We start from the raw sequence: 26,783 nt of genomic DNA, 5'->3' as shown, positions 1-26,783 counted from the left end.
ATGTTCAGTGTTAAGAAATAATTATCCTGGGCTTCCCTGGTGGCACAGTGGTTAAGAATACGCCTGCCAATGCAGAGGACAGAGCCTCGAGCCCTGGTCTGGGAAGATCCCACATGCCACGGAACAACTAAGCCCATGCACCACAACTACTGAGCCTGTGCCTAGAGCCCGTGCTCTGCAACAAGGGAAGCCACCACAATGAGAAGCCCGCACACTGCAACAAAGAGTAGTCCCCACTCGCTGCAACTAGAGAAAGCCCATGTGCAGCAACGAAGACCCAATGCAGCCAAAAATAAAAATAAATAAAATAAATAATTTTTTAAAAAAGAAATAATTATCCTGACACTTGATAAAACAGTAAAAGAGACTTTAATCAGGACTACTGCAATAGGGACATTACAATAGGGGAGAGAGATTGCACTCAACTCCAAATACAATAAGGACAAGTGGATAGAAAATTACTAAGAGGAGACATCAAGGGTGGGGCAATTGTTGCTAAACCTACTTACAGGATTCTTGCTGAAGGCAGGCCAGGGTTTGATCAGATATCAAGGGTGGGGAATTTTCTCTAAACTGACTTAGCAGGATTCTTGCTGAGTTTATTCTTCCGTTTAGGAAGAGCACTACCTTAACAGAGTTAACACTAAAGAATACTTTCTTTCTAGAGGGGTAATGATGAAACACAAACTGGGCTACCCAGGGAGGTTGCTGGGTCTCCTTTAGGGGCAAGTGGGAGGCATGATTAAATGACAACGAGATTCTCATCTATAAGACTCTTAGTGAAGTATTACGTGGAGCAGGAGAAAAATGAAGATGACTTCTCAATGGCCCTTCAAATGTATGGAGCTTTCACTCAGGACTAAAAGAAAAAAAAATGTTTTTTTAAAGGAAGGTAAATGGCTCTTTCTAGGGAAAGAAGTAGGCTCCTTGGGATGTGATCTTTGCTCCGGACTGGGGAAAACCATACAGGGCTGCGGAGCAACCCTGGGTCCCAGTCACCTAAACACTACAAGTCCCCAAAAGCACCGCGGTGAGGGCGGGGCTTGCTGACCGTTATGACGTAGTGGGCGGGGTCAGACGGGACCGCTCTGCCCTGGGTTTTCAGCCCCGCCCCTGTCCCGTGCGCCGCCGCTGGCTGCAGCCCCCGGTGAGTCCCTGGAGTGAAGGTGGGCAATTAGGGGCAGTTGGGCCCTCGGGTTCCCCGACTTCACACCTCCAGTCCTGAGAAAGGGCCATGGGCGGGCAGTGGTGCGGCTGGTTTCGGTTTTCACCTCCTTCCATCTTTCTAGGGTGACCGTTAAGTGAGAGTGGCGTCATGGGGCCCCTGGAGCCCTTCCGCGGCCTTGGAGGGTTGAGGGCAGTTTTTTCCCCGAGGAGGGCAGGGCTTCAGTGCCCGGGGCCGGGTGGGCGGCTCCTGGGGCAGAAGGAACCCTCTGACCCGAGTGAGGGTCTTGAAGTCACGGCGTCATGCCCCCGCCTCGCCGGCCGAGGTCTTGCTGGTTCCTTAATCCCCGTGCTTGACGTCATTGGTGGCTGTGGCCGAGGGCGGACCTCGCCCAGTCACCCTAGGCAAGTTACTTGCTCTTTGGGCCTCAGTTTCCCAGTCTTGATCCCTCAAGCCCCCTTCCTTCAGTTGAGGCCGTTTGTAATTGGAGGAGATGTTCTAGACGACCGAGAAGAAAGAGCACTTGGGGGGCGGTGACCTGCTTCTTTACCGTTGATCTCCGGTAGCCCCTCCCTCCCCACCATCCCCCCCCATCTTCCCCCCCGCCCCAATTTAGTTTGGGGCTAATGTTCCCACTCTAATTTGTTATGATTTCAACCCCTCCTGGACACTTAAACTCTTTTCTATCACTTGGATTCTTAGCTTCTGATGTAAGCCAACAAGTGGCCATGGTTGGAGCTGAGTAGAATAATACAAAAGCGATGTATTATAACATCTCCATTACTGCAAAAACTGTTAAAAGCAAAAGACTTTTAATACAGTAGGTCTTTGTAGATTATGTAGAGCACATGATTAAGGAATATCCAGGTGAGTCACTTTCACAGATACTTTCAGAGGGCCTCTATTTGAAACTCTCCCCTTTTGCAGAAATGACAGCTGTGGAGTGGAAAGGACCCTAAGAAAGGGAGTAAGAGTTACGTAACACTAACAAATCATGTGGTCTTTGGGCTCTTTAAAATTTTTGACTGTGCTTATTAATATAATACCATGCTTCCTCATTTTCTTAGATGAAAAGACAGTTAAACTCTTTCATTTCCTTTTTCCTTCACTTGGGATCATCATTAGAGCTGGAAAGTTCCTTAGAGATTTTCTTGCCTGATCCATGTGTTTTACGGATGAGGAAACTGAGGCCTAAAAAGAGGTAGCGTGACTTGGCCAAGATCTCAGAGCTAGTTAGTGGCAGAACTAAAACAGGAACCCAGGTCCCTTGGCTCCTAGCTTAGTCCCCTTTCTACTACACTTCAAACACTGTCACTACCCAGGTCACTTCAAGGGTTAGAAGAATCACCCTTTTCACAGAAAAAGTATAAAATCTCAGTAAAGTAAAATGGAATAAAATGCGGATTTAGTCCACAGCTTGGAGCTTTTCGCAGTTTCTCCTGGTTGTTGCCCAGAACAGTTTTTCTGTTCTTCCCTAGTACTGTTGGCACTGTGGTGTTGTGGTATGTGGGTTGAAGGCTGCTTACAATAAGCCGGGCAGCTAATCCAAACAGTTGTTACTGAATTAGGTATTAAAAGTCTCCTGGGGGGCCTCCCTGGTGGCGCAGTGGTTGAGAGTCCGCCTGCCGATGCAGGGGATACGGGTTCGTGCCCCGGTCTGGGAGGATCCCATATGCCGCGGAGCGGCTGGGCCCGTGAGCCATGGCTGCTGAGCCTGCGCATCCGGAGCCTGTGCTCCGCAACGGGAGAGGCCACAACAGTGAGAGGCCCGCGTACCACAAAAAAAAAATAAATAAATAAAAGTCTCCTGGGGGTACAAAATTTACTTAAGGCACTAGAAAGATTTTAGGTAAGGAACTGGAATGAACTCGGAAAATTTGGATTAGAGCAAGTGGCTCTCATAATTTGAGGACTAGTGACTATGTGTCTGTGCTTTTGCTCCCCATCTCAGGGCCATCTACACATCCATAATATCTACTGTCAGTGTTCTCTAAAGGGTAGTTTTGTGGAAGCATCTATTCCAGGGCCCGGGGGAGTGGAACTCATATCAGTTCATCCATTTTGCTAATTGCTAGTAGTTTAGAAACTTAAGTAAGCAGAAGGATGAAGGAATTAGGTTGAATGTGTGTTTAGTTTTTACTGATTTTTGTTTTTACTATTCCCAAATGAAGAACTGATTGGCATTTCTCTCTCGGCTGTGGATTCATTTGGTTTCCTTCCATGAACTGATCCAGAGAAACTTATCTATAGTCTTCACTTCTCTTGAAACATGTGCCCACTGGTATAAAAGGCTAATGTAAAAATGTTGGGCATTCTTTGTGCTAGAATTTTAGTTTCTGTTGCTCTCGTTTTATAAGGTTATTCTTTGTGGTTCAGCATACATGAGGAAAAATCTTTAGGAAAATTGGTGAGTTGATTTGGTTGAATATTTGCACTGTTAGAACCTAAACCAGAAGGCTTAAAAAAAAAAAAAGACAGAAAGCCTAACAACATTTTTCAATTTTTCTGCTAAAAAGCATATCAGCGTAGTTTACAGATTGATCCAGAAAGAGCAGGAGTAGAACTGGCTTTTTGTTCCTTCAGGAGAATAGAAGAGAATCTATGCCCTCATGGAACAGTCCTGGGAGTACTGTTTTACACTTGAGAAGCTCATTAGATGAAAATGTGTCAGGTTTTCTTAGAAGCCAGGAGCCAGTTCAGGAGACTCATTTTAAAATATATTGCCTGTTATTGCCTGCCTCCTCTGAGGACCCTAATCATTTTGGAAACTGAGCTGAAAAAAAAAAAGAAAAAGTAACAACTGTGTTAGAGTCCAAGTAAAGTGCCTCTGACAGTTTGTGGAATCTCTGCCTTATTTTCCCACGTTTGATGGTTTGTTTTTAAAATTTTCTATTTGTTTTCCCTGGTCACTCTTTATATGGCCAGTCTTTGATATGAGGGTAGGAGTAAGGAATTAAGTGGAATAATTCCATGACTTCTAGGGAGCCTGATTCATCCCACGGCTTTTTAATGACTCCAGGTTTCTAAATTTAACATTTGCTCTTTTTGTATTTCTTCTCTCTTCCTTGTCTGTGTGGATATTGCCAGAATTAGAAGAGGATGGTGGACAGGTTCTATGGTGGGAAGAGTGGTTAAAGGACGGGAGCTGATGCTTAAATCATTCTGATTTTCCTTCCGCATCCTTACTGCCCGCCCGCCGCGAGCAGTCATTTCTAGACTGCTTTGTCATAAAGGCAATTCCCCAAGCCGTTGTTGGAGCCCATTTCCCCCAGGGAATTTTATCGCTGGGAGGGAGGACAAGCTTTAAGGATCACTGACCTTAAAAATCAGTAGGTAGCTTCCTTCCAGGAAAAGTTGAATGAGATACCTGCTCACTGACCCAGTTCCGATGGACATGGTTATGCTCTAGGTTTACCCATGGCCGTTTCTAAAAGTCGTCGGCTTTGGTGAGAACCAGAAAAGCCACTGTTGTTCTTCACTCTACCTCCTCAAACCCTTCTGCAGTCTTGGCAGAAGAGTTTTTTATTTCAAGAATGATTGAGTTCCGAACACCCAGAGTGCCATTGGGTGCCCCCTGAGTCCTTCTGGGAATGTGATGAGATCTCTGAAACGGGAAACTTCATGGAATCTCTTACGTTTTTGATAAGCAAGGAGCCAAGGTTGTTGACTTTTCCAGACAGATGTTAGGTTTTCAGATGAATGACAAGAGATAAAGTTTCCATTGGCCTCAGAATATGAGCTCTTCCATGTCATTTTGTGTATGTATGCTGTCCTTTCTTCAGTGAGGTTCTTTCAGGATCTCAGTTCCCCAACCAGAGGTTGAACCTGAACCACAGCAGTGAAAGCCCAGAATCCTAACCACTAGGCCACCAGGGAACTCCCTCCTCACCCTATTGTAGAAAAGAGAAAGCTGAGACACAGCAGCTTCTCCAAAGGTACCCAACAGATTAAGAGCAGGGCTAAAGATAAGAATTAGCCCCACCATCATTCACACCATTGTTTACCTACAAAGCCCCTTCCTTTCACTTTTTGATGAATTGCATATCTATCTTATTCATTCATTTATTCAATGAGTAAGTACTATGAGTACATAGCAATAAGTGATTGCTGTGGGCTAGGTGTTTCATTGTGTATATAGTGGTGATAGTGTTATGAAGGAGAAGAACAGGGTGTATGATGGTGTTTAGGTTAATTGAGAGACAGGCCCTGAATTCACTCTTACCTGAGTGTTCTCATGATCCACAGTAAAGGACAGATTAGGTCACGTGCTCAGATAAATGGTGCTCCAGGCTTAGGACAGAGGGGCTATGTTGGCCTCAGTGTGACTGAAGACCACTAGGAAAGACAGGGGTCTGCGAGCTGAGAAACCTCCCTGCCCAGCCTCCCACAGCATCCAACAGATAAGTAGTCAACGGCTTATCATGAGGAACAAGTACTGGCCTAGACTGGAATGTGACCTCTTTCTTCCTTAGAAAAACTGATCTGAGGTTTGAGGTTGAGGATGTGGCCAAACTGTGTCACAGACCAGAAAGCTAGTACATTTCTCAGTTCCTTAGCTCAGTCTCGAGAACAGACAGTTCAGTGCCTCAAAGTCCTCTTACCTTCTCTGTGAAAAAATTGACTTCTGGGGGAGCTGGAAGAGGAGGCCTGTTTTGCTTAGAGCTCAAAATAAAACCAGGAAATAAGTGGGGTAGGGCAGAGCTAGAAGAGCTGCTGTGTTTTGTTGGTTATTGTGTGTGTGTGTGTGTGTGTGTATGTGTGTGTCTGTGGGTACAATCTTCCTACATGTTCTAACAGCTGAATTTGTAAGATACCATGTAGTAGTGTTTGCAAATGTACAGCTCTTTCTTCATCTGCTGTGTAGAGCTGCAGTATTGTTTTCATTGCCCAGTAGAACTCTGGGTTGAGAAACATAGACTCACTAAATGCATTTAGAAGACAGGGCATGTGGCTTTTGAGGGGCAAGAAGTATCAGGTCCCGACAATTCAAAAGACTTTGTTTCTTTTGTGTATTGTTTTTATCTCCCCAACAGTTCCCATCCTTGATCACATTTTATCTGTACTATGACCTAGAAAGGTGAACTACAGCTTACTATCCCCATTTTATAGATAGGGATCCAAACTTGCCTGCTGTCCCCCAAACATGGGCTGCATTTTTCCGTTTCTTTGCTTTTATGCATGCTGCTTCATTCATCTGGAATTTCCTCACCCCCAAACACATTTGTCAGAATTCTAATCTTCCTTGAGGGCTTATCTAGGATTCTGCTCACTCCTGGAAGCTTTTCTTCCTTTTCCTAACCAGTTTCATCTCTCTCTCTTTTGAACCCAAGAGCATTTTGCACTTATTCTTATTTGGCAGTCACTTAAATTCTCATCTAACCTCCATATCGGATTGGGACTCTTTTGAGGGCAAAGACTGACAGAAAAGAAAAAAAACACAAACATAATAGTCACTAACATCTGTTAAACCCTCTCTTTATCCAGACTTTGTGCAAGTGCTTTATTCTGTCACTCAGCCTTTACTTTGTGTGAATTGCCTACTCTATGGCAGGTACTGATTTAAGGACTAGACACTGTACATTGTAGGCATACCTATCTGCTTCACAGATACTATTTTTTTTTTTTACAGAATTGAAAGTTTGTGGCAACCCTACCTTGAGCAAGTCTGTTGGCGCCATTTTTCTAACTGCATTTGCACACTTCATGTCTCTGTCACATTTTGATAGTTCTCACAATATTTCAGACTTTTTCATTATTACTATATTTGTTATGGTGCTCTGTGATCAGTGGTCTTTGATGTTACTTTTGGAAATTTTTGGCATTTTTTAGCAATAAAGTATTTTTTAATGTATGTACATTTTTTTAGACATAATGCTACTGCACGCTTAATAGACTACAGTATAGTGTAAACATAACTTTCATATGCACTGGGAAACCAAAAAAATTGTGTGACTCGCTTTATTGAGGTATGTGCTTTATTGAGATGGTCTGGAACTGAACTTGCAATGTCTCCGAGGTATGCCTGTGTTTCAGTTAATGCTCACAAAAAAAAGAATGAGGTAGATGTTATTAGCCCCATTTTACAGATGAGGAACCATGCGCAGAGTCCAGTTAAGTAAACTACCCAAGGGCATGCGTTTAATAGGTGATGAAGCTGGAATTTGAACTCCCAACATTTTGATTTCTGAACCCATGCTCGTCACCACTGCATGTCAAATAATCTCCTCTCATCCCTATCTTTCTTTCTGCACCCATCCCCAGCTCCTAGCAGAGTGCCTTAATATATAGAAGGACCCGATAATTACAGGATAAATGAAATTGAATAGAGAAGCTGAAATCTAGAGAAATTGACATTCCAAAAGTCACAGGGCTTGTTGGAATGAAAAATCTAGAATCTAAGTCTTAACAGTTCCCAGCTCAGGAACCTCTAGGCTGCCTTACTTAAGGCATTTAGAAGAAGGGGGGCAAACTAGCTGTGAGCAGAGAACAAGGGTATGTGAGCGTGGTGGTGCCTGTGGTGAAGAGGTCACAGAGACTCAGAAAATTCTTAGAGCACAGGAGGTTATGAATGCAAAGTGGCTCATAGTGAAACCGAAAGCAAGTTATGTGATCTCAATACTTGTCAGGCTTTTGCTTTAACTGACTTGCCCCGAACTGAGTGTTCCCTGGGTGAGAGCCCAGAAACTTCCAGCATTTCAGACAACCTTTCTGAGCCTTATTCTATCCCATATCTCATAACAGGACCCCTACCATGGAAGAGACAGTAGAAGATCCCGCCACATCAGCTGTCTTGCTGGACCATTGTCATTTCTCTCAGGTCATCTTTAACAGTGTGGAGAAGTTCTACATCCCTGGAGGGGACATCACATGCTATTACACCCTCACCCAGCATTTCATTCCCCGTCGAAAGGATTGGATTGGCATCTTTAGAGTAAGTGGTTAATTTAGTACCAAGTGACTGGGAACTAGAGGTGAATCTTAGTTACCTGAGGGTGTGTCTGTCTCTGTATTATAAGCATTTTGCATATATGTGTGGCCAATGTTAAAATCCTAAAGTAAGCTCCCTAGCACTTCTCCCTACACACACCAGCATGTGCTGTAGGACTCAAATTTTAATTTCAGTCTTAAGCTAAAATAAGATAGCAAATCATACAATCCACAAGTTTTATTATACTTTCAAAGACCAAATGTAAATGTTTTTTAAATTATCCTATTTTGAAATATTCACCTATGACTTGACTGGGGTAGGTGGCCCCTTATATAATTTCTGTGAATTTATTTATTTATTTATTTTTTTGCGGTACGCGGGCCTCTCACTGCCGTGGCCTCTCCCGTTGCGGAGCACAGGCTCCGGACGCGCAGGCTCAGCAGCCATGGCTCACGGGCCCAGCCGCTCCGCAGCATGTGGCATCTTCCCGGACTGGGGCATGAACCCGCGTCCCCTGCATCGGCAGGCAGACTCTCAACCACTGCGCCACCAGGGAAGCCCTAATATCTGTGAATTTAAACGTCACTTGCTTACTTAGTACAGTGTTCAATTTGATTTAATATAAGTGTTACAAATCTGGAAAGGATGTTGAAGATTTACCCTGTGCTATAGCTTTGCATCCAAGAAGTTTGTTCCTGAATAAGCGTGTCCTGCTGCGTTGTGAAGGTTTCCAGGAATGGAAAGTTGATGAGCTCCCTGGGTTTCCCCTTCCAGTGTCTAATGCCCTGTCAGTTCAAGTACAGACAGGTACTTTTTATTATCGTCAACTCACTCTCTAGCTCTTCTTCTCTCCCGCTCTGTATCTCTGTCTCCGACACCCCCTCCCACACAGACACACACAGACATGCACACTCGCACTCATTCACTCACTCACACACCACAATGACAAATCGTCCTATTTACAGAGACAGGGATAAAGGTCAAACGTAAGTAACTTACACTGCTGAGCCCCAACGTGAGTGACCTTTGTTTTGACACCTCAGTATGTCATGTGCTTGTTTACCAAGGCTGTTCATCCTAAAATCAGACATTGTTCTTGAGAGCCCTGTGTAGGAGCTGATGCTAATTCACATTTCCTCATCGAATTCCTTTTCCTTAATTGTTTGGAATTCCAAGCTAAGGGATAGCATGATGGAAGCTGCAGGTAACAAGGCTGGTGTTTAGAGGTGGGGGTAGTGGACAGCCGGAGGGACAGCCGGAGCAACTTCCAGTGGGGACTTCACTCTAAACCAGATGAGAGTCTTATGCTTTTTATTTATTTATTTTGTTTTTATAAATTTATTTTTATTTATTTATTCGGCTGCGTCGGGTCTTTGTTGCTGCGTGAGGGCTTTCTCTAGTTGTGGCGAGCGGGTGCTACTTCTTGTTGCGGTGCGTGGGCTTCTCATTGCAGTGGCTTCTCTTGTTGCGGAGCACGGGCTCTAGGCACGCAGGCTTCAGTAGTTGTGGCGCGCGGGCTTCAGTAGTTGGGGCACGCAGGCTCAGTAGTTGTGGCTCTCGGGCTCTAGAGTGCAGGCTCAGTAGTTGTGGTGCACGGGCTTAGTTGCCCCGCGGCATGTGGGATCTTCCCAGACCAGGGCTTGAACCCATGTGCCCTGCATTGGCAGGTGTATTCTTTTTTTTTTTTTTTTTTTTTTTTTTTTTTTTGCGGTACACGGGCCTCTCACTGTTGTGGCCTCTCCCGTTGCGGAGCACAGGCTCCGGACGCGCAGGCTCAGCGGCCATGGCTCACGGGCCCAGCCACTCCTCGGCATGTGGGATCTTCCTGGACCGGGGCACGAACCTGTGTCCCCTGCATCAGCAGGCGGACTCTCAACCACTGCGCCACCAGGGAAGCCCAGTCTTATTCTTTTTAAAAACAAATGTTTAAAAGCATTGTTTTTAAATGCATCTATACTTCATTCATTTCAGAGGTATTGCGTACCACAATAAGGAAATTGTGGTTAACCCAAAGAATGGCCTCTGATGTTCATTGTCCACAAAGCTATTGATTTGAACATCTACCCTAAAGTGTGCAAGAAAAGTTTAAGATTAATAAAGAGAGAACACAAACTTTTTGAGAACATATGATGTGCTAGGTCTTTGATGAGGGGGGTGTGTGTGTGTGTGTGTGTTTGTGTTTTCTAATTTAATCCTTACAGCACAGCAGCCCCCTGAGGTAAGTAATAGTATTGCTTGTGCACAGATGAATAAAGTGAATGTACTCAAGATGGTGACCTTCCCAAGGTCTCCTAGCAGTGAAGCAAGTTTGTTTGACTCCCAAACCTCTGCTTTTCTTCCTCTTTTCTGCTGAACTCCTTTGAACAGCAGATGGTCAGTTAGAGAATTAAGGGCTGACTGTAAAGCTGTGTACTTCCTAGCTCTCTTCTAAAGTGCTCCTGGTGTTCTTGCAGTGTAGTCTTTTTTTTTTTTTTTTTTTTTTTTGTGGTACGCGGACCTCTCACCATTGTGGCCTCTCCCGTTGCAGAGCACAGGCTCCAGACGCGCAGGCTCAGCGGCCATGGCTCACAGGCCCAGCTGCTCTGCGGCATGTGGGATCTTCCCGGACCGGGGTACAAACCTGTGTCCCCTGCATTGGCAGGCAGACTCTCAACCACTGCGCCATCAGGGAAGCCCCTTGCAGTGTAGTCTTAATCATACCCCTCAACTCCTCATCTGCCCTAACACCACTGGTTCCCAGCACCAAGTAGGCACTCACAAAATGTTTCTGCACGTGCAACATGCTACATCTTCTCCATAGAGTGAAAGCCACCACCAGTGATAAAGCCTAAAGTGGATGGGAGTTAGCTTTTCTTCCTTCGACGTAGAGCCCTGTACTCCATGCTCTCCTTTACCCGGGCATTTATGCGATGTTCCAAGGTTCCAGGGAGGGGAAATGTCATACCACAAGAAGCAGGCTGGGACCAGGACTGCTCGGATGGGAGAGCCAAGGACAGAAATCGCAGGTGACTGGAAGTTGCTTCCTTGTTCCAAGGCAGCAGTAATTCTTAGGCCTTCCTAGATGATATTTTGGTCACAGTGCATTAAGAAACTCCAGGATGTGAAAGAAGACTCCATAAAATTCCTGCTTCCTGCACCTCCGCAGGTTTCAGTGGCTCAGAGGTGCTTACAGCAATGGGGTGGGTGTTAATGAGACACTAAAACATGCCCTAGTATGTGTGATGCACTTACAGCCTTTCAACCCTGCTCTGATTCCTTAGTATATGAACATGGAATTTATTTTTAGTTCTTTTTCTTCCCACTGGGCTCAGGCAGGGTCACAATACGGCAATAAATGTAATTTTGCTTATTTGCTGAGTATTCTCCCCTTGAAGACACAATGGCTCCTTTTCTATTCTCCGGTATACTCTTATCTTCCAGATAGGATTTGAGCCGTCTTTTACCCCTCTTCACATTTAGTGAGAATATTTTCCACTTAGCCAGCTTTCTGCTCTGAGGCATATTTTACAGTATCCTTATATCTTATGACTTACTGCATTCCATACCTAGAAGGGGCCTTTATGACTACCGGATTATTGTTGTTACCTTTATCACCAAAAAGCCTTCATTAAACATGCATTAAGGAAAACACTGAAGAAAGAAAACTCTACAGATTGGACTCAGTTATCTGGTACCTCATAGTCTAAGAACTCTCTTGTCCATCCAACCCCAACACACACATTATTTTTAACATGCACTTTTAAACGCAGTGATATAACCGGGTTGGTATAGGTGACAAGACTGAATTGGACACAGGAGAGGACGAACCAGTGGAGAGGGCAGATCAGAAGTGCTTTCTGATTAAGAAGTTCCAAGAACACTGTTGTAGGAAAATAGCAGGATCAAGGTTCACAACCTCACAACTTTTTTCCCAATCACTCTCAGTTCTGTGTCTGACTTGGAGATACAATATTTGGAACTCTTGTCCTGGGTGTTGAATGGCCAGTTTTTGTTTCCTTCTAAGACAAGTAATTTAGACTGTGTGTGTGCATAGCAGTGTTTAATTGTATATATGGTTATCATAAGTCAAAAAACAAGATTTGATCCATTGTGGGTAGATCTTATCATAATGAACTTACTCTGTTGTAAAATCAACATAACAGAAAGTGCATTTTAAGAACACATGGCCCAAACCTGAGCACTTTCAGATGCTGAACAAGAGCCTCTTGTCATTGCAGGTGGGATGGAAGACAACCCGTGAGTACTACACCTTCATGTGGGTTACTCTGCCCGTTGACCTAAACAGCAAATCTGCCAAACAGCAGGAGGTCCAATTCAAAGGTGAGAAAAATACTGGATCGAAGGTAGAAGACAGCTAGCAGCCAAGACTAATTAATTCCCTCGAGCCTGAGCTTTCTGCGGTAGATAAAAGACTTCCAGATTTTGAGTTTTCTGAATAGACCTTATTTTGGATTAAAAATCATGTTCTGTTTTCAGCTTATTACCTGCCCAAGGATGATGAGTATTACCAGTTCTGCTATGTGGATCAGGATGGTGTGGTCCGGGGGGCAAGTATCCCTTTCCAGTTACGTCCAGAGAATGAGGAGGACATCCTGGTTGTTACCACTCAGGTCTGTGAGCATCTCATCTCACTCCCTTCCTGCCACTAAGAGTAGCAATTCCAGGATAGGGTAGAATTTTAGTCAGTAAGCCTTTATTGAATGTCTAACAGATAACTGTTGGGAAAGCTTTATACAGTACCCATTCAAACCCACCATTCCTAAGGGAATGACTTAGGAATGTTAACAAGGATCATAACAATAAGTGATTTCTCCTTTCTCTAAAACTTCTGTAACTCAGTTGACATTCAGTTATTTAACTTTCCCAGTTACTTAATTTTTGTCATCTGCACATCTTATCGCCATAGTAAATTTTATAAGCTCCTTTGAGGAGAGACACACCAGATATTCTTCTTTGTATCTCTCAGATTCATTTGCCTGCTCAGTTATTTAACAGGACACCTACTTCCATCCAGCACTCTGGTAGGCACTAGGGATGTAGTGAAGAATCAGTTAAAACCCTGTCCCGGCCTCAGGGAGCTAAGTCTGAGAGGAGAGACAGACAATACTAAGTGTTTGCAAGAAAAAACTATGTTCTTCTGTCATTCCACCTTTTAACTTTTTGTGGCCTTAATTTTGTTTATCTTTCTTTCTTGGTTATGGCAGCCTCAATGCTGCAATTATACAGACACACCTCTCTTACCCCCTTCCCTACATACTGAGGGGCTGCTTCCACTTGGGGTACACAGATGTCACTACAGTGAGTGGGAATCAGCTAGACCCTAACCATCCCAGCCTATGGGAATTTTCTGCTAGAGGGACTTGAATATCCATTGAGCTGTAAAGGGCCAAATATGAGTTTATGGAACGTTCTTTGGTAGGGCGAGGTGGAAGAGATCGAGCAGCACAACAAGGACCTCTGCGAAGAAAACAAGCAGCTGAAGGACAGCTGTGTCAGCCTCCAGAAGCAGAACTCAGACATGCAGGCTAGGCTCCAGAAGAAGCAGGTATGGCTGCTGGTTAAAGGTGAACTTGGGGCTTCCCTGGTGGCGCAGTGGTTGAGAGTCCGCCTGCCGAAGCAGGCGACATGGGTTCGTGCCCCGGTCCGGGAAGATCCCACATGCCGCGGAGCGGCTGGGCCCGTGAGCCATGGCCGCTGAGCCTGCACATCCGGAGCCTGTGCTCCGCAACGGGAGAGGCCACAACAGTGAGAGGCCCGTGTACCGGAAAAAAAAAAAAAAAAAAAAAAAAAAAGGTGAACTTGGAGGATGGAGATCAGAATCACTTTCTGTTTTTCTTGTGATCTCACGCCCTTATACTAATATCTGGCACAGATTTTAATATATTAGAGATTTCCTTTTTATTGTTTACATACTGAAATGATATTTTCATTTAATGAATTAAATACATATACTATTAGTAAAATAATTTCATCTGTTTCTTTTTACTTTTGTTAATGTTGCTACTAAAATTTTTAAATTATGTATGTGGCTTTCATGAATTAATTGGACAGCACATTTCTAGGAGAAAAGCACCTTTATTTTGCCCACTGCTGTGTCTGCAGTACCAGAAGAGTGTCTGGTGTGTAATAGGCACTCATTAAATATTTGTTTAATGAATTAATGGACAAATATAAGCTCCACTGGAAGAGAAATTAGGTAGATGTATTTTTTCTTCCCTTTTTTAATTGAGTTGTAGTTGATTTACAATGTTGTGTTAGTTTCAGGTGTACAGCAAAGTGATTCCGTTTTATATATATATATATATATATATATATATATATATATGATACTTTTCCCGTATAGGTTATTACAAAATATTGAGTATAGTTCCCTGTGCTATACAGTAGGTTCATGTTGGTTATTTATATATAGTAGTGTGTATATGTTAATCCCAAACTCCTAAGGTAGATGTATTTTTAATATGGAAAGAACATACTAAGAACATTTTAGTATAGAAATCCTTTTACTTGGATATTTCATTCACTGCTGTGTCATGCTATACGCCTCACATATAATAAGTGCTCAATAAATATTTGTTGGCTGCCTGAGATACTAAACACTGTCTTAGAAATGTTAAGTCCCTTTGATGTTTCAATCTACAGGAGGAGCTAGAAACCCTAGAGAGCATCAATAAGAAATTGGAACAGACAATGAAAGAGCAGAAGGACTGTTGGGAGACAGAGCTTCTCCAGTGAGTGTGACTCTTTTTTTTTTTTTTTTTTTTTTTTTTGCGGTACGCGGGCTTCTCACTGCTGTGGCCCCTCCCGCTGTGGAGCACAGGCTCCGGACGCGCAGGCTCAGCGGCCATGGCTCACAGGCCCAGCCGCTCCGCGGCATGTGGGATCTTCCCGGACCGGGGCACGAACCCGTATCCCCTGCATCGGCAGGCGGACTCCCAACCACTGCGCCACCAGAGAAGCCCGAGTGTGACTCTTGAATGGGAGGAGCTGCTGTATTATAGACACCCTTAGGCAGGGTCAGATTAGATTTTAGAACAGTCTTCCTGTTATAACAGTGATAGGTATGATTCTCCCTCTTTGATTCATGAGCTCTTTGATTCTAGGTTAGAGAATTAGTATCAGAATTGTAAGGACAAATGACCTGAATTCAAGTATTAATGTTAAGTATTGAACACTTGCAGTTTGAGGTCAGGAAGCCAAAATAGGACTAAAGAAGAGACTAGTGGATTTAAAAATAACTCTGCAGGGGCTTCCCTGGTGGCGCAGTGGTTGAGAGTCCGCCTGCCGATGCAGGGGACATGGGTTCGTGCCCCGGTCCGGGAAGATCCCACATGCCACAGAGCGGCTGGGCCCGTGAGCCATGGCCGCTGAGCCTGCGCGTCCGGAGCCTGTGCTCCGCAACAGGAGAGGCCACAACAGTGAGAGGCCCGTGTACCGCAAAAAAAAAAAATAAAATAAAAATAACTCTGCAGGCTTAGGGCCAAGGCAGCCTTAAATCATTTAAGGTCTGGGGGAGCTGACCTAGAATCAGTATTTTTTTTCACTTAGTCATCTCCACTTCCACAGGCTGAAAGAACAAAACCAGAAGATGTCCTCAGAAAATGAGAAGATGGTTGTCAGAGTGGATCAGCTTCAGGTAGGTAGTGCCAAACCTTTGCCAAAGTATATTTTCTTAGCCTTGGCACCGCTGCACTGTGGTGGCCCAGGAAGATGCAGCTCATTGTACTGAGTGCCTAGTGGTGGATCTCTCAGAGTATCACACTACAGTTTCAGGGTGTGTGTTTTCCGTTCTTGGCCCTCCACACCCTTTTTAACTTTTCTTTTAGCTACAAAATCTTTTCAAGCAAAATCTTACTAAAAAGCCTGGAATGTAAAGCAGGTAGCAGCAGAACTGCTCTCTTTTTTAGGAAGCTGTGCCTTAAAGAGGGGCTTTAAAGGGTGGTTTGTCAGATTTTACTCAGTTGAGTCTTAGATTCTCAGGTGTAAGGTAGAGCTGAAGAGTGAAGAAGTTCTTAGGGATATTTGGCAGTTGGGAGTTGCTGGGGACGCACATCTCTTTATGTTACTGTACAGTTAAAAGCATTGTTCCTGTTTAGTTTTCCTTCTTTTTTATTTTGGTTATATTCACTATTTTTGCTTTAGGCCCAGCTGTCAATTCAAGAGAAAGAAATGGAGAAGCTTGTTCAGGGAGTTCAAGATAAAACAGAGCATTTGGAGCACCTGAAAAAGGAAAGTGACCAGCTCTTTCTCAGTTTAACTGAACAGGTAGAGTCATGGAACAAAATAGTTTTAGGCATTTGTGAAAAAATATATACATTGTTCTTTCTTTGCTCTGTCATATACCTGGGTGTCACTGGCTGCGGGAAAGGTCTCAGAGGAAGCCATCTGAAATGAGGTATCTAACGGCTTTTCTCAGAAACTAATAAGAGAAGACTTAATTTTCTCTCTGCACCGTGCTCGCTCATTAGCTTAGCAGGCCTTTCCCCAGTGCATGCGCACATGTGCTTGTGCGTGTGCGTGTGTGTGTGTTTTCCCAGCAGTGGTACTGAAATCTGTTTTTGTGCAGAGGGAACACCAGAAGGAGCTCAGATGGACAGTGGAGGAGATGAAGCAGAAAGAAACTACTGCAGCGAAGAAACAATAGGAGTTAACGGCATGTCTGTCTTTGGATGGCTATGTGGGAGGGAGCCTAAAGAAAGGAAGGGATAGGGCCTATTTTCAGGGGATAGACAGGATAAATGAAACAGATGAGAAGAGCATTTACCTCTGGACTTTCTTCTCTCTACCCAAAGGGACAGAGAATCTGCCATTTACAGACTGTTTAGGAGAGGTGGGCATTTCTAATATGTGACGAGTGAAAAGGAATATTGGAAGTTAAACTTCATGAGAGGGTGTAGTAAGTAGAGCCTTGGGCCAGGAATCACACAGAATAACCCCTACCCCCTTCTTAAAGAGTTTTTGTCGGGGCAGACAAATTAATGATTGTAAAATGAGCTCTACAATTAGAAGATATTATAGTAGTCAAACAACTTTTGTTATAATTAATATAATGTTAGCAATTATCATCATTATAAATTATTCTGAGCTATGTAATATAGTAATGAAAGCCTAATTGACTAATAATTTCCTATAATATATTGTTGGAAATGAGGTCTCATGGTGATCACAGGTGCCTAGAAGCTCCATTTTCTGAACTGTTGTAAGGACATGAGAAATCCTGATGTGTGACGAATATCCAGCTATTGGGAATGTAACTCATATCCTCTATGCATCATTCATTCATTCAATCATTATCCAATCGATTATTGAGTACCTACTGTATATAAGATACTGCGTATTTTAGCTTATATAATAAAGAATAAAAAAAAAAAAAAAAAAAAAGAATAGATGCAACAAAGTTTGAAAATCATCAACTCACAGGTTAAGTATAGCCCACAGGAATGTTTTATTTGTTCTAGATGGTGTTTGGTGACCAACACTTAAAAATGGGAACATTTCCCGTTAAAAGACATTTGTATTTCCAGCTTCTTGAAAAGAAGCAACATATGAGCCGACACTCCCGCCCAGTAGCGGTATCTGGAGCAGAGTAGCTGCTGACCCTTTAGATGGGTCACGCGTTCCCCGTGTGGCTGCTGTCCTCGCTGTTTCATTGCATCCCACTCCTTCATTCAGTTCCATTACTTGCCAGGCCCCTATTGGCACTTTTGAGTTTGTGACCTCTGATGTAACAAAGAAATCTGCTTTAAATAATCTATAGCCATTCAAAGGTTTGAAGCGCCTTGGTTTTCATGGAATACTTTTCAAGATCCGGGGGCTCCCCAGCTGTCTGCTAGCAATTCTTTATTCCTCATGCATCCAAAAGGCCCCTAACTCTGAGGACTATGTATCTTAGGCTTCAGGAGCCTAGGAACAAGAAAACAGCAGTAGAGGAGCAGTTAGTACAAGAGGTGGAACACCTAAAGGCAAAGGTAGAGGCCGGGAAAGCCTGTTTCTTAGACAAGTACAGAGTGTCAACGGCTCCACAAACAGATCAGGCAACTCAGGGCTGCCGCACGGGTAGGTGACAGAGATGAGGGGCCCAGGAAGCAAAGGGTGTGAAGCTTTGTGGCTCCTGGACCAAGCCCAGAGGATTGTACACTCTCGTTAAGGAGAATACACCCTCTGCTAAAAAGAGGGATGGAGTATGGGGCCAGAAACCAGCCTGGAGATCCCCAGAAATAGAGGCCCCAGCTCAGCCATGGGTCTCAGGGAAGGTTTTTATAACCATTGAGCGGGTTTCTGTACAGACTCAGATAGTGCTTTCTTATTTCTGCCTTTTGAGGAAGTGAACCAGGACCAGAAGAGCCAGCAGGAGCCAGTGGGGGTGGGGAGCCAGGGGCCTGCAGTCAGCACTGTCATCGGGTGGCCCCCTTTCGCATTACCACCTCAGGGTCGGCTAGAAGCGCACAGCAGTTTGGGCACCAGCATTCAAATAAGAAATCTTGAAAAACACCCCACAACTAGTAGGATTAGCTTAAAGTGTTTCTGTGAGGTATTCGCATGTGTATGTATATAGGCAGGTGTCGGGAAGCGCTGAAGCATGCCTATGAGTTTTGGCTCCATGAAACTAGTCAGGTGAACCCATCATACTGGGAAGCCCAGGACCCCAGTCTGGGTTCCTTGTAGCCTTGGATAAATGCCTTCCAGGGTTCCTTCTTCCTCAGTGTAACTTGAGTCCACATGCCTATCTTCACACTGGGAGGGAGTCACACCAGCCTAACTCAGTGCTTCATGCTGTGTTGGGTGAGATGTTATTCAAGACAAAGATGATGATTGTTTCCATGGTTGCGTGGGGTTAAAAAAAGCTCAATTTATCCCTAATTCTGTTAAGCCAGTCTTGAGGTTTCCCCCAAGCTAACTTTTTCTCTCTTTGGTCACTTACTCCCAGCTAAACCAAAAGAAACTGGCATCTTGATGCCAGCCCCAGCCTTCAGACATTTTGTTAAGTCATTTTTCTGTAAGTCAGCATCACCTCCATGGTACCACTCCTCCCCACCCCCATTTCCTTCTCCACCACCTCAGTCCCACCACTTTGGAAAGCCAGATCCTCTATGATCTCTCCTTGTTTTACCCCACCTTGGATCCAGGCTGCAATAGGTGGTCCTAATCCTAATTTTTTTTTTTTTTTTTGTGGTACGTGGGCCTCTCACTGTTGTGGCCTCTCCCGTTGTGGAGCACAGGCTCCGGATGTGCAGGCTCAGCGGCCATGGCTCATGGGCCCAGCCGCTCCGAGGCATGTCGGATCTTCCCAGACCGGGGCACGAACCCGTGTCCCCTGCATCGGCAGGCGGACTCTCAACCACTGCGCCACCAGGGAAGCCCCTAATTTTTTTTTTTTTTTGACAGGACCAGAACTTTGACCTGTCAAAAAGACTTGAGTGAGGACAAGATTATATATAATATTCTGCAGAAAGAGAAAGAGAGAATGGAAGAAGAAAATGATGTTAGTGTGTAGAAGACTTCTTAAGGGAAGGAGCAGGGTGCCCCGGAGATGTGGTGATAAATAAAAAGTTAAACAAAGGAGCCCTTTCTGGGACATTGGATGAGACAGTTGCTCCCAAACAAAGAGTACATTTCATCTGGTTTCCTAATCTACCGCAAAACCCATTCTTTGTTCTGTAACTGAAGCTTGTTTGGCATGGCAGTAGTGACCTTGAAAGGAACAGCCTTGATGAAGATCTAACTTATTATTTTGGCTTTTAGCTCCACAGCTGTTGTAAGTATTGTCTTTGGGGAGTAATATCCTACATCACTTTTGTGCTAGCTGAGGGACCCTGTTCCTTCAGCACAACTTTTTTCTTTTTCTCTGCTGCCAAACCAGGAGCAGAAGTGGTGGTCTGTACCAGTGCTGGACCCATGGTAGGCCCCAAATAAATATTATGCATTCATTGATTCATCAGTATTTATTTTCTGCTGTATATGCTAAACACGTCATTATTGATTGGCTGAGGATGATGCCAGCAAATAAAAAGGTTGAACCTGAAGTCCTTCTCACGTGCTCTCTGGCATCAAAGAGCAGGTGTCCATGCGTTCTGGCTGCTCCTCCGATCTACACCTCCAGCCATTCTCCATCTCTACCCTCTCCATAACCCTTCTGGGCTCTGCCTTCAAGTGATCATTTCTACCTTTGATCATATCATTTATGCCAATGTGTTTCCATTTTGCAGAAAGACTTTGGGGTCTGTTTCTGGCCCTGTCATTCTCATCCTCTTGATTTAGTTAGCTGTACCTCGACTTTGAAATAGTCGATGGTGTGGGCTGGGGGTGGGGGAGGGGTGTGCAGAAGATGGAGAAGGAAGAACGCACACAGCTTACAGCAAGAAGAAAAAGACCTGGTATTTGGAAGCTTTGTGAAGAACTCTAGTAAAACCCTCTTAAGGTGTTAAGAGGAGAGTGCCTGATTTTCTTCTTTCTAAGAACTTTAGGTGTTGCCTGTCCCCCCGTGGCTTGATCGCTCGCACTCTTTCTCTCGCGCTTTCCCTTCCTCTCTCTCTTCTTCCCTCTCACTCTCTGTTGGCACATCCATTTAATGGGATAAAACATGAAGAGGGAAGATTATATCAGATGAATATTCACATTATGTAAGAAAATTGTTCTAGGAAGGAGACTAAAAGAAGCATTCTGCTCTCAATAATGTGTAACAGCTTCAATCTTAATACAGCTCCCACCACCCTCACATACCATACAACTTGTGTACCCCCTGCAGTTGGTGTTTATTTAAAGATTTAAAATTCCTTTTTGCATTCATTCTAAACAAAGTTCAATACATATGTAAATTCAGATATTAAGAACTCAGATCTTTGGAATACTGAGGCTGCTGCTTCCCCTTTTGAAGAATTATGGTTTATCATTTCTTGGGCTTCTCCAGTGCCACATTGTTCATTGAGAACTACCTGTAATGGGCATCTCTGGCCAGTGCCTTGTGGCCATTTGTTGTTGTCTTTTAACATGTCTCTGTAAATACCCTATCCTTAACTTTTGAAGATGGAGGACAACCCACTGCTGAGTTACACGGGTCTGAATTATGACTCTTCGCCGTATCAAGCGCCTACTTCGAATCAAGAAGGTGCAAGACAAAACCCAGGACTTGTCTATGGAAACCCATATTCTGGTAAGACAACTTTGCCATTCGAGCTGGAGGCCCCTGCTTGCATCCCTTTCCTCCAATAAGTTTTTTTTATCTGAAATGCTAATTAAGACCAGCCTCATTGTTAAGACGTGTTGGGCAGAAGCTGAGTACCCAACAGAAAGACTGCCAGGCAAGAAGTGTTAATTGAGAAATAAATCTGAATCTAGAAGACACAAATAAGATCATTCGCCTAGAGGGAGCAGACACAAATTGAGTCCCATGGCTATATTCCAAATATATAAATCAGAGAAATGTCTCTGTGTAGAAGATACATACATCTAAAGCTGAGGAAGCTAATTAAGATTTGGAAATGGAAGCATGAGAGGTGGACTGTGCCACCCAGGATGGGCTGTTAGGCAGCCACCCCCATGGCCTGACCAAGGGTAGCAGGGATGTGCTCAACAGAGACTCCTGAGTGGTTTGGAGGACAGGAAATGGGGTGACAACCAGTCTTGTCATTGAAGGACCCAGGGTCAGATGTCTTTGCCAAACAGGGAACTTTCCTCCATTTTGTCTCCAAAAGCGATATGAGACCTCATTTGCTTTTTTGCGACAGTTTAAATCAGTCCTGTTCTCTTAACAGTCACAATCTGATCTTTGCAACAGGCAGGGGTACAAGTTTATTTTTCCTTAAAATTTTTTTTTTTTTTTTTTTTTTTTTGCAGTACGCGGGCCTCTCCCATTGCAGAGCACAGGCTCCGGACGCGCAGGCTCAGCGGCCATGGATCACGGGCCCAGCCGCTCCGCGGCATGTGGGATCTTCCCGGACCGGGGCACGAACCCGTGTCCCTAGTATCGGCAGGCAGAGTCTCAACCACTGCACCACCAGGGAAGCCCTGTTTTTCCTTAAAAATATTTTTAAACATTTCATTTAAAAAATAACTGTGTGGGGGCTTCCCTGGCGGTGCAGTTGCTGAGAGTCCGCCTGCTGATGCAGAGGACACGGGTTCGTGCCCCGGTCCGGGAAGATCCCACATGCCGCGGAGCGGCTGGGCCCATGAGCCATGGCTGCTGAGCCTGCACGTCCGGAGCCTGTGCTCCGCAACGGGAGAGGCCACAACAGTGAGAGGCCCGCGTACCGCAAAAAAAAAAATTAAATTAAATTAAAAAAAATAAAAAATAACTGTGTGGATTTGGTCTTAAAGTCTATTCTCAGACTATTTCCGTGTTAAATTGTTACTGTTTTCATTAAAATCTCATTTTCTCCACACTGAAAATAGGTTTATCGTTTTTTTCTGATTATATAATGGCTACTGAAAATGCCACTTCGTTATTCTTTCCTCTTTTCCCGCCATCCTTGACCTCGATCCCCTCTATCAAAGTAGATGGTATGGATGAGAGCTAAAGATTCAGAAGGGGAACAATGAGGGTTACAAAAAACAGCGGCGAGAACACAGCTGGAGAATGTATTCTAGGGATGCATTTCATTGAATGAAATCTTTTTTATTACCTTCAGGTATCCAAGAAAGTTCTGCCCCCAGCCTGGTAAGTATTTGATTCATGAGATTGCCCACAGCAAATCTTTGAGAAGATTTCCCTTCCTGCTCCATCCAGTGCACGGGAGAACCGCAGGGAGACTGGTTCACTGTGATAATCCAAGTCAGCAGGTTCAATTTGGTCAGTGCCGAAAGCTGAGAGAGCCTGTTAGGGCGGGGAGAAGAAAACACAGTTCATCCATCAGTGTTCCACTGAAGATTTTCACCTGTGAATTGAGTTTGGTAGCAGGACTGGGGAGGAGATATGAACCAGGCAGGTAGCCAAACAAGGTATGTCCAGTGCCCCTTCCAGGCAGTATTACATCCTTTCAATCCTGGGGTTAGAGAACGCCCCAGTGAGTATCTCCATATGTGAATTTGTTTATTCATCCTCTATTTCTTGATCACCTACCATCTGCCAAGCATGATGCTAGGTGCTGAGGATATAGTAGAAAGTCAGACACAGTCTCTGCCACGTATAGCTTACGTTCGGACTGACCTCTTTGCTCCTCCTCCCAGCTCTCCATCAAGAACTGCCCCACCTGCAAATCAGACTTTGCTGATGACTTGTTTTATCACACCTTGGAGCAGCACACGCAGACCCTTAGTTTGAATTGTCCAATTTGCGACAAGACCTTCCCAGGAAAAGAGAAGCAGATCTTTGAAGACGATGAGTTCTTCCACGGTCTCTAAGTGTCCCAGCCTCTTGGATCGATAGTGTACATGGATTTTATAGAGTAAAACCTATAGCTTCTACTGTGAGTTATGACCCAAGATCCTGCCTAACCTGCATTGTTAGGGATTTACTTAGTCCTGCTGCCCTATAGGTGGAGTCATGTCGATTCTCTGAAGCATAGTGCTGAGGGCTGTTACGTCCATCCTTGTGGGGTTTAGTACCTTTTAAGTCACATAACTCCAGCTGTGTCAGCCTCTCAACTAAAATGCCCATTCTTCCGAGGGTCTCCAGCATAAAGGCCCTGGGATGGAGCGGACCTGGCTATTCCCAGGAGGCCTGACTCGAGTACTAAGTGAGTAGTTTTCCAGGTTGTCCCACTGCCATTCAAGGTCAGGCCTTGAGTGTGTTTGTACTCAGTCCTCAGTCCTAACCCTGGGACTGGCGACTGATCAGAGGTTGGGAATTTCTTCCTCCTCCTCAGGCCTCCTTCTCCAACTGATTTAGAATAGTCAAAAAAGGCATGGCAGAGAACCCAGACATCCAATTTGGATCCCAAAGTTTTCTCATCTTGGTTTCCCAGCTCCCAGTGGAAGCATTCCTGAACCATGTACATATTGTTTCACTCACAGAAAGTCTTTCTCTCTGGATACCTCTGACTGGCATTTTCTACTCTGTTTTTTTTCCTGTGCACATAACTATTATTGTTGTAAGTCCTTTCTTAATGGTTAGTGGGACTTGTTAGAAACTGTATGGGTTTGCAACTTTCTGAGCAGGTGAGTTTGAATATGGATAAGTTAGAATGAGAACTATTGTTAATCGCTTTAATACTAAAAATAAACTAGTTCTCTACTTCAGGGACTTTGGTAATTTAAAATAAACCTTGAGTTCATGTTTTTTTATTTTTAAGCTTGTGGGGAAAGTATAATCAAAAGGATTGTCAGAATTATAGACCCCACCAAGGATTTCTCCTCACCTGTCTTAACTAGTCAACAAAAGAGTGTCCTGGCCATTATCTTGAGGTGGAGAGGGAGGTGACGAAGCATTAGTGTGAGAAATCTGGAGCCCTGACTTTCTTGTTCTAACTTGCTGTGCATTTTTGAAAGGGTGTGGATTTGGGCACCTTTTGTGAACTAACTTCAATTCCCTCCATCCAGATCTGCCTAACTGAACTATAAGAAAGCAATTCCATTTTCTCCACCCCAGGGACTGAACAAATGGAAATGACTCCCAGGCAGTCAGCCAGCTGGTCACTGTAGAGACTTTTACAGAAACTTTTGAATGATGTGAAACATGATGCTGTGCCTCAGGTTGAGCCAGTTATAGCTCTGCATTCCTTCTGTGGTTGTCCCTGACGTGACTGAAGTTAGGCCTTAGACTAACTGTATTGTCCTAGTCACAGCTCCTCACCTTCATTTCTCCTTTGATAAAATGAAGATGAGACTATACTCCCCCTCCTCCCGTATCACCATTTCGTTATGAGGTCTCTTGGGCTCATAAGCCTTCGCCCTGTAAGAATCAGATGTGACATTAAGACAAAGTCTAGAATAGAAATATAGGACTTCCCTGGTGGCGCAGTGGTTAAGAATCCGCCTGCCAGTGCAGGGGACAAGGGTTGGATCCCTGGTCCGGGGAGTTCCCACGTGCCCCGGAGCGACTAAGCCCGTGTGCCACAACTACTGAGCCCACATGCCGCAACTACTGAAGCCTGCGCGCCTAGAGCCTGTGCTCCGCAACAAGAGAAGCCACCTCAATGAGAAAGAAGCCCGTGCACCTCAATGAAGAGTAGCCCCCGCTCACCACAACTAGAGAAAGCCCACGCGCAGCAACGAAGACCCAACGCAGCCAAAAAATGAATGAATGAATAGAAATATAATGGGGAGACAGTAACACAGTTTTTCTGGCAGATACCCTTCCCGCAAAATTTCTGTTGCTCCCCAGATAGTTCCAGTGAAGAATTGCAGTTTCATTTATTTTATACTAGTCAGCTCTTAATTAAGCACATGAATGGAGAGGAGCAGTGGTGCACATAACCCAAATCAGTGAATACCATTTTCTGGTGAATTACCCACCCCTTTGCCCCTGCTACCCTGAGGGTTACCATGATTATCAACAGCAGCAGGAGCCCTTCCACAGGCTTGGTACAAAAAAACAGTTGAGGTGTTAATGAGCCTTTTTGCTGGATGTAAAACAAAGCATCTTTAACCAGCTGCTCTTACCAAGGCTTTAAAGGAGAAATTATGCTCCAGGCATCTACTAGTGGTAAAGGAAACAGTCATTCTTATATAATCCAATCATCACCCCAGCCTTTCCCCTCTACACCTCTTACACCCACAGATTTTAAAGCTGTAAAATTCCTGCAAGAAATACCAGCTTGTGGGAGCAAAATGGTATCTACATCTAAATTGGATTTTAGAATCTTTGTACTTATTATGGCAACAAATTTTCCTTCCTAGTTCATTTTCTCTTTTCTAATATTAAAATGTTTTTGCATTACCTTAGCACACTCACTCACTAAGCAGTGGGAAAAAAAGTCACCCTGGCATACATGAGTGTGAGTGGTGAAGGAAAGCTAACCTAAAATCAGAGAAGGGAGAGTTGGCAAGATATTTGGTAAACTTAGGCCCCTAAGAACACCTGTAGCTTCGGCCCTTTTGCCTCATCTTGCTAAAAATTGGGATGAAATGGAACTGCCTTGATGTTTAAATATGATCCTGTGATTCGAGTGATTTTCTACAGTGGCTGTGGATTGCACTGAGCTAAGCACTCTCTAACCTGGTCTCCTAGCAACAAATGCTAATGAGATGGTAGGCTGTGGCTAAAAGATGCCGTCCATTACCTAGGGAAAAAAGCGAAATGGACTCAGCATAACATAGAGATCAAACCCGAAGAGATAGCACCTAATTCCCCTGAGTTAACCAACAATAGGCCACAAGCTCGGGGAAATCACACTGAGATCTCCTTAACTGATCTCATATAAATATTAAAATAATGGCCTTATAAGCATGTAGTGCTTTATAGTTTAGAATGCATTTCATATCGTCCATGTATACTTCCAGTAACCCTTTGAAACAGAGAGCTTTTTTTTTTGAAATGTATTAATTTATTTATTTTTGGCTGCATTAGGTCTTCTTTGCTACGTGGACGGGCTTACTCTAGTTGCGGTGAGCGGGGGCCTGCTCTTCATTGCGGTGCGCGGGCTTCTCATTGCGGTGGCTTCTCTCGTTGTGGAGCACGGGCTCTAGGCATGCGGGCTTCAGTAGTTGTGGCACGTGGACTCAGTAGCTGTGGCTCGCAGGCTTAGTTGCTCCACAACATGTGGGATCTTCCCAGACCAGGAATCAAACCCGTGTCCCCTGCATTGGTGGGCAGAT

At 44.3% G+C, this 26,783-nt stretch overlaps 1 protein-coding gene across 1 annotated transcript; it reads left to right on the top strand.

Annotated features, from left to right (window-relative positions):
• Positions 1–7,916: 7,916 nt before the first annotated feature.
• Positions 7,917–23,703, top strand: CALCOCO2 (calcium binding and coiled-coil domain 2; the record flags this gene model as incomplete). Its single annotated transcript, XM_079726129.1, is given in 14 exon segments — positions 7,917–8,096; positions 12,311–12,413; positions 12,570–12,703; positions 13,513–13,638; positions 14,736–14,824; positions 15,660–15,729; positions 16,236–16,358; positions 16,660–16,734; positions 16,738–16,746; positions 19,479–19,505; positions 19,507–19,581; positions 21,117–21,243; positions 22,718–22,746; positions 23,256–23,703. Coding segments are annotated over 14 exon segments (1,341 nt in total). The 3' UTR covers positions 23,430–23,703.
• Between the last annotated feature and the right edge of the window lie 3,080 nt (positions 23,704–26,783).

The sequence above is a fragment of the Hyperoodon ampullatus genome, assembly GCF_949752795.1.
Source record: "Hyperoodon ampullatus genome assembly, chromosome: 19".
Lineage (NCBI taxonomy): Eukaryota > Metazoa > Chordata > Mammalia > Artiodactyla > Ziphiidae > Hyperoodon > Hyperoodon ampullatus.
This window is presented reverse-complemented; position numbering and strand designations above follow the sequence as displayed.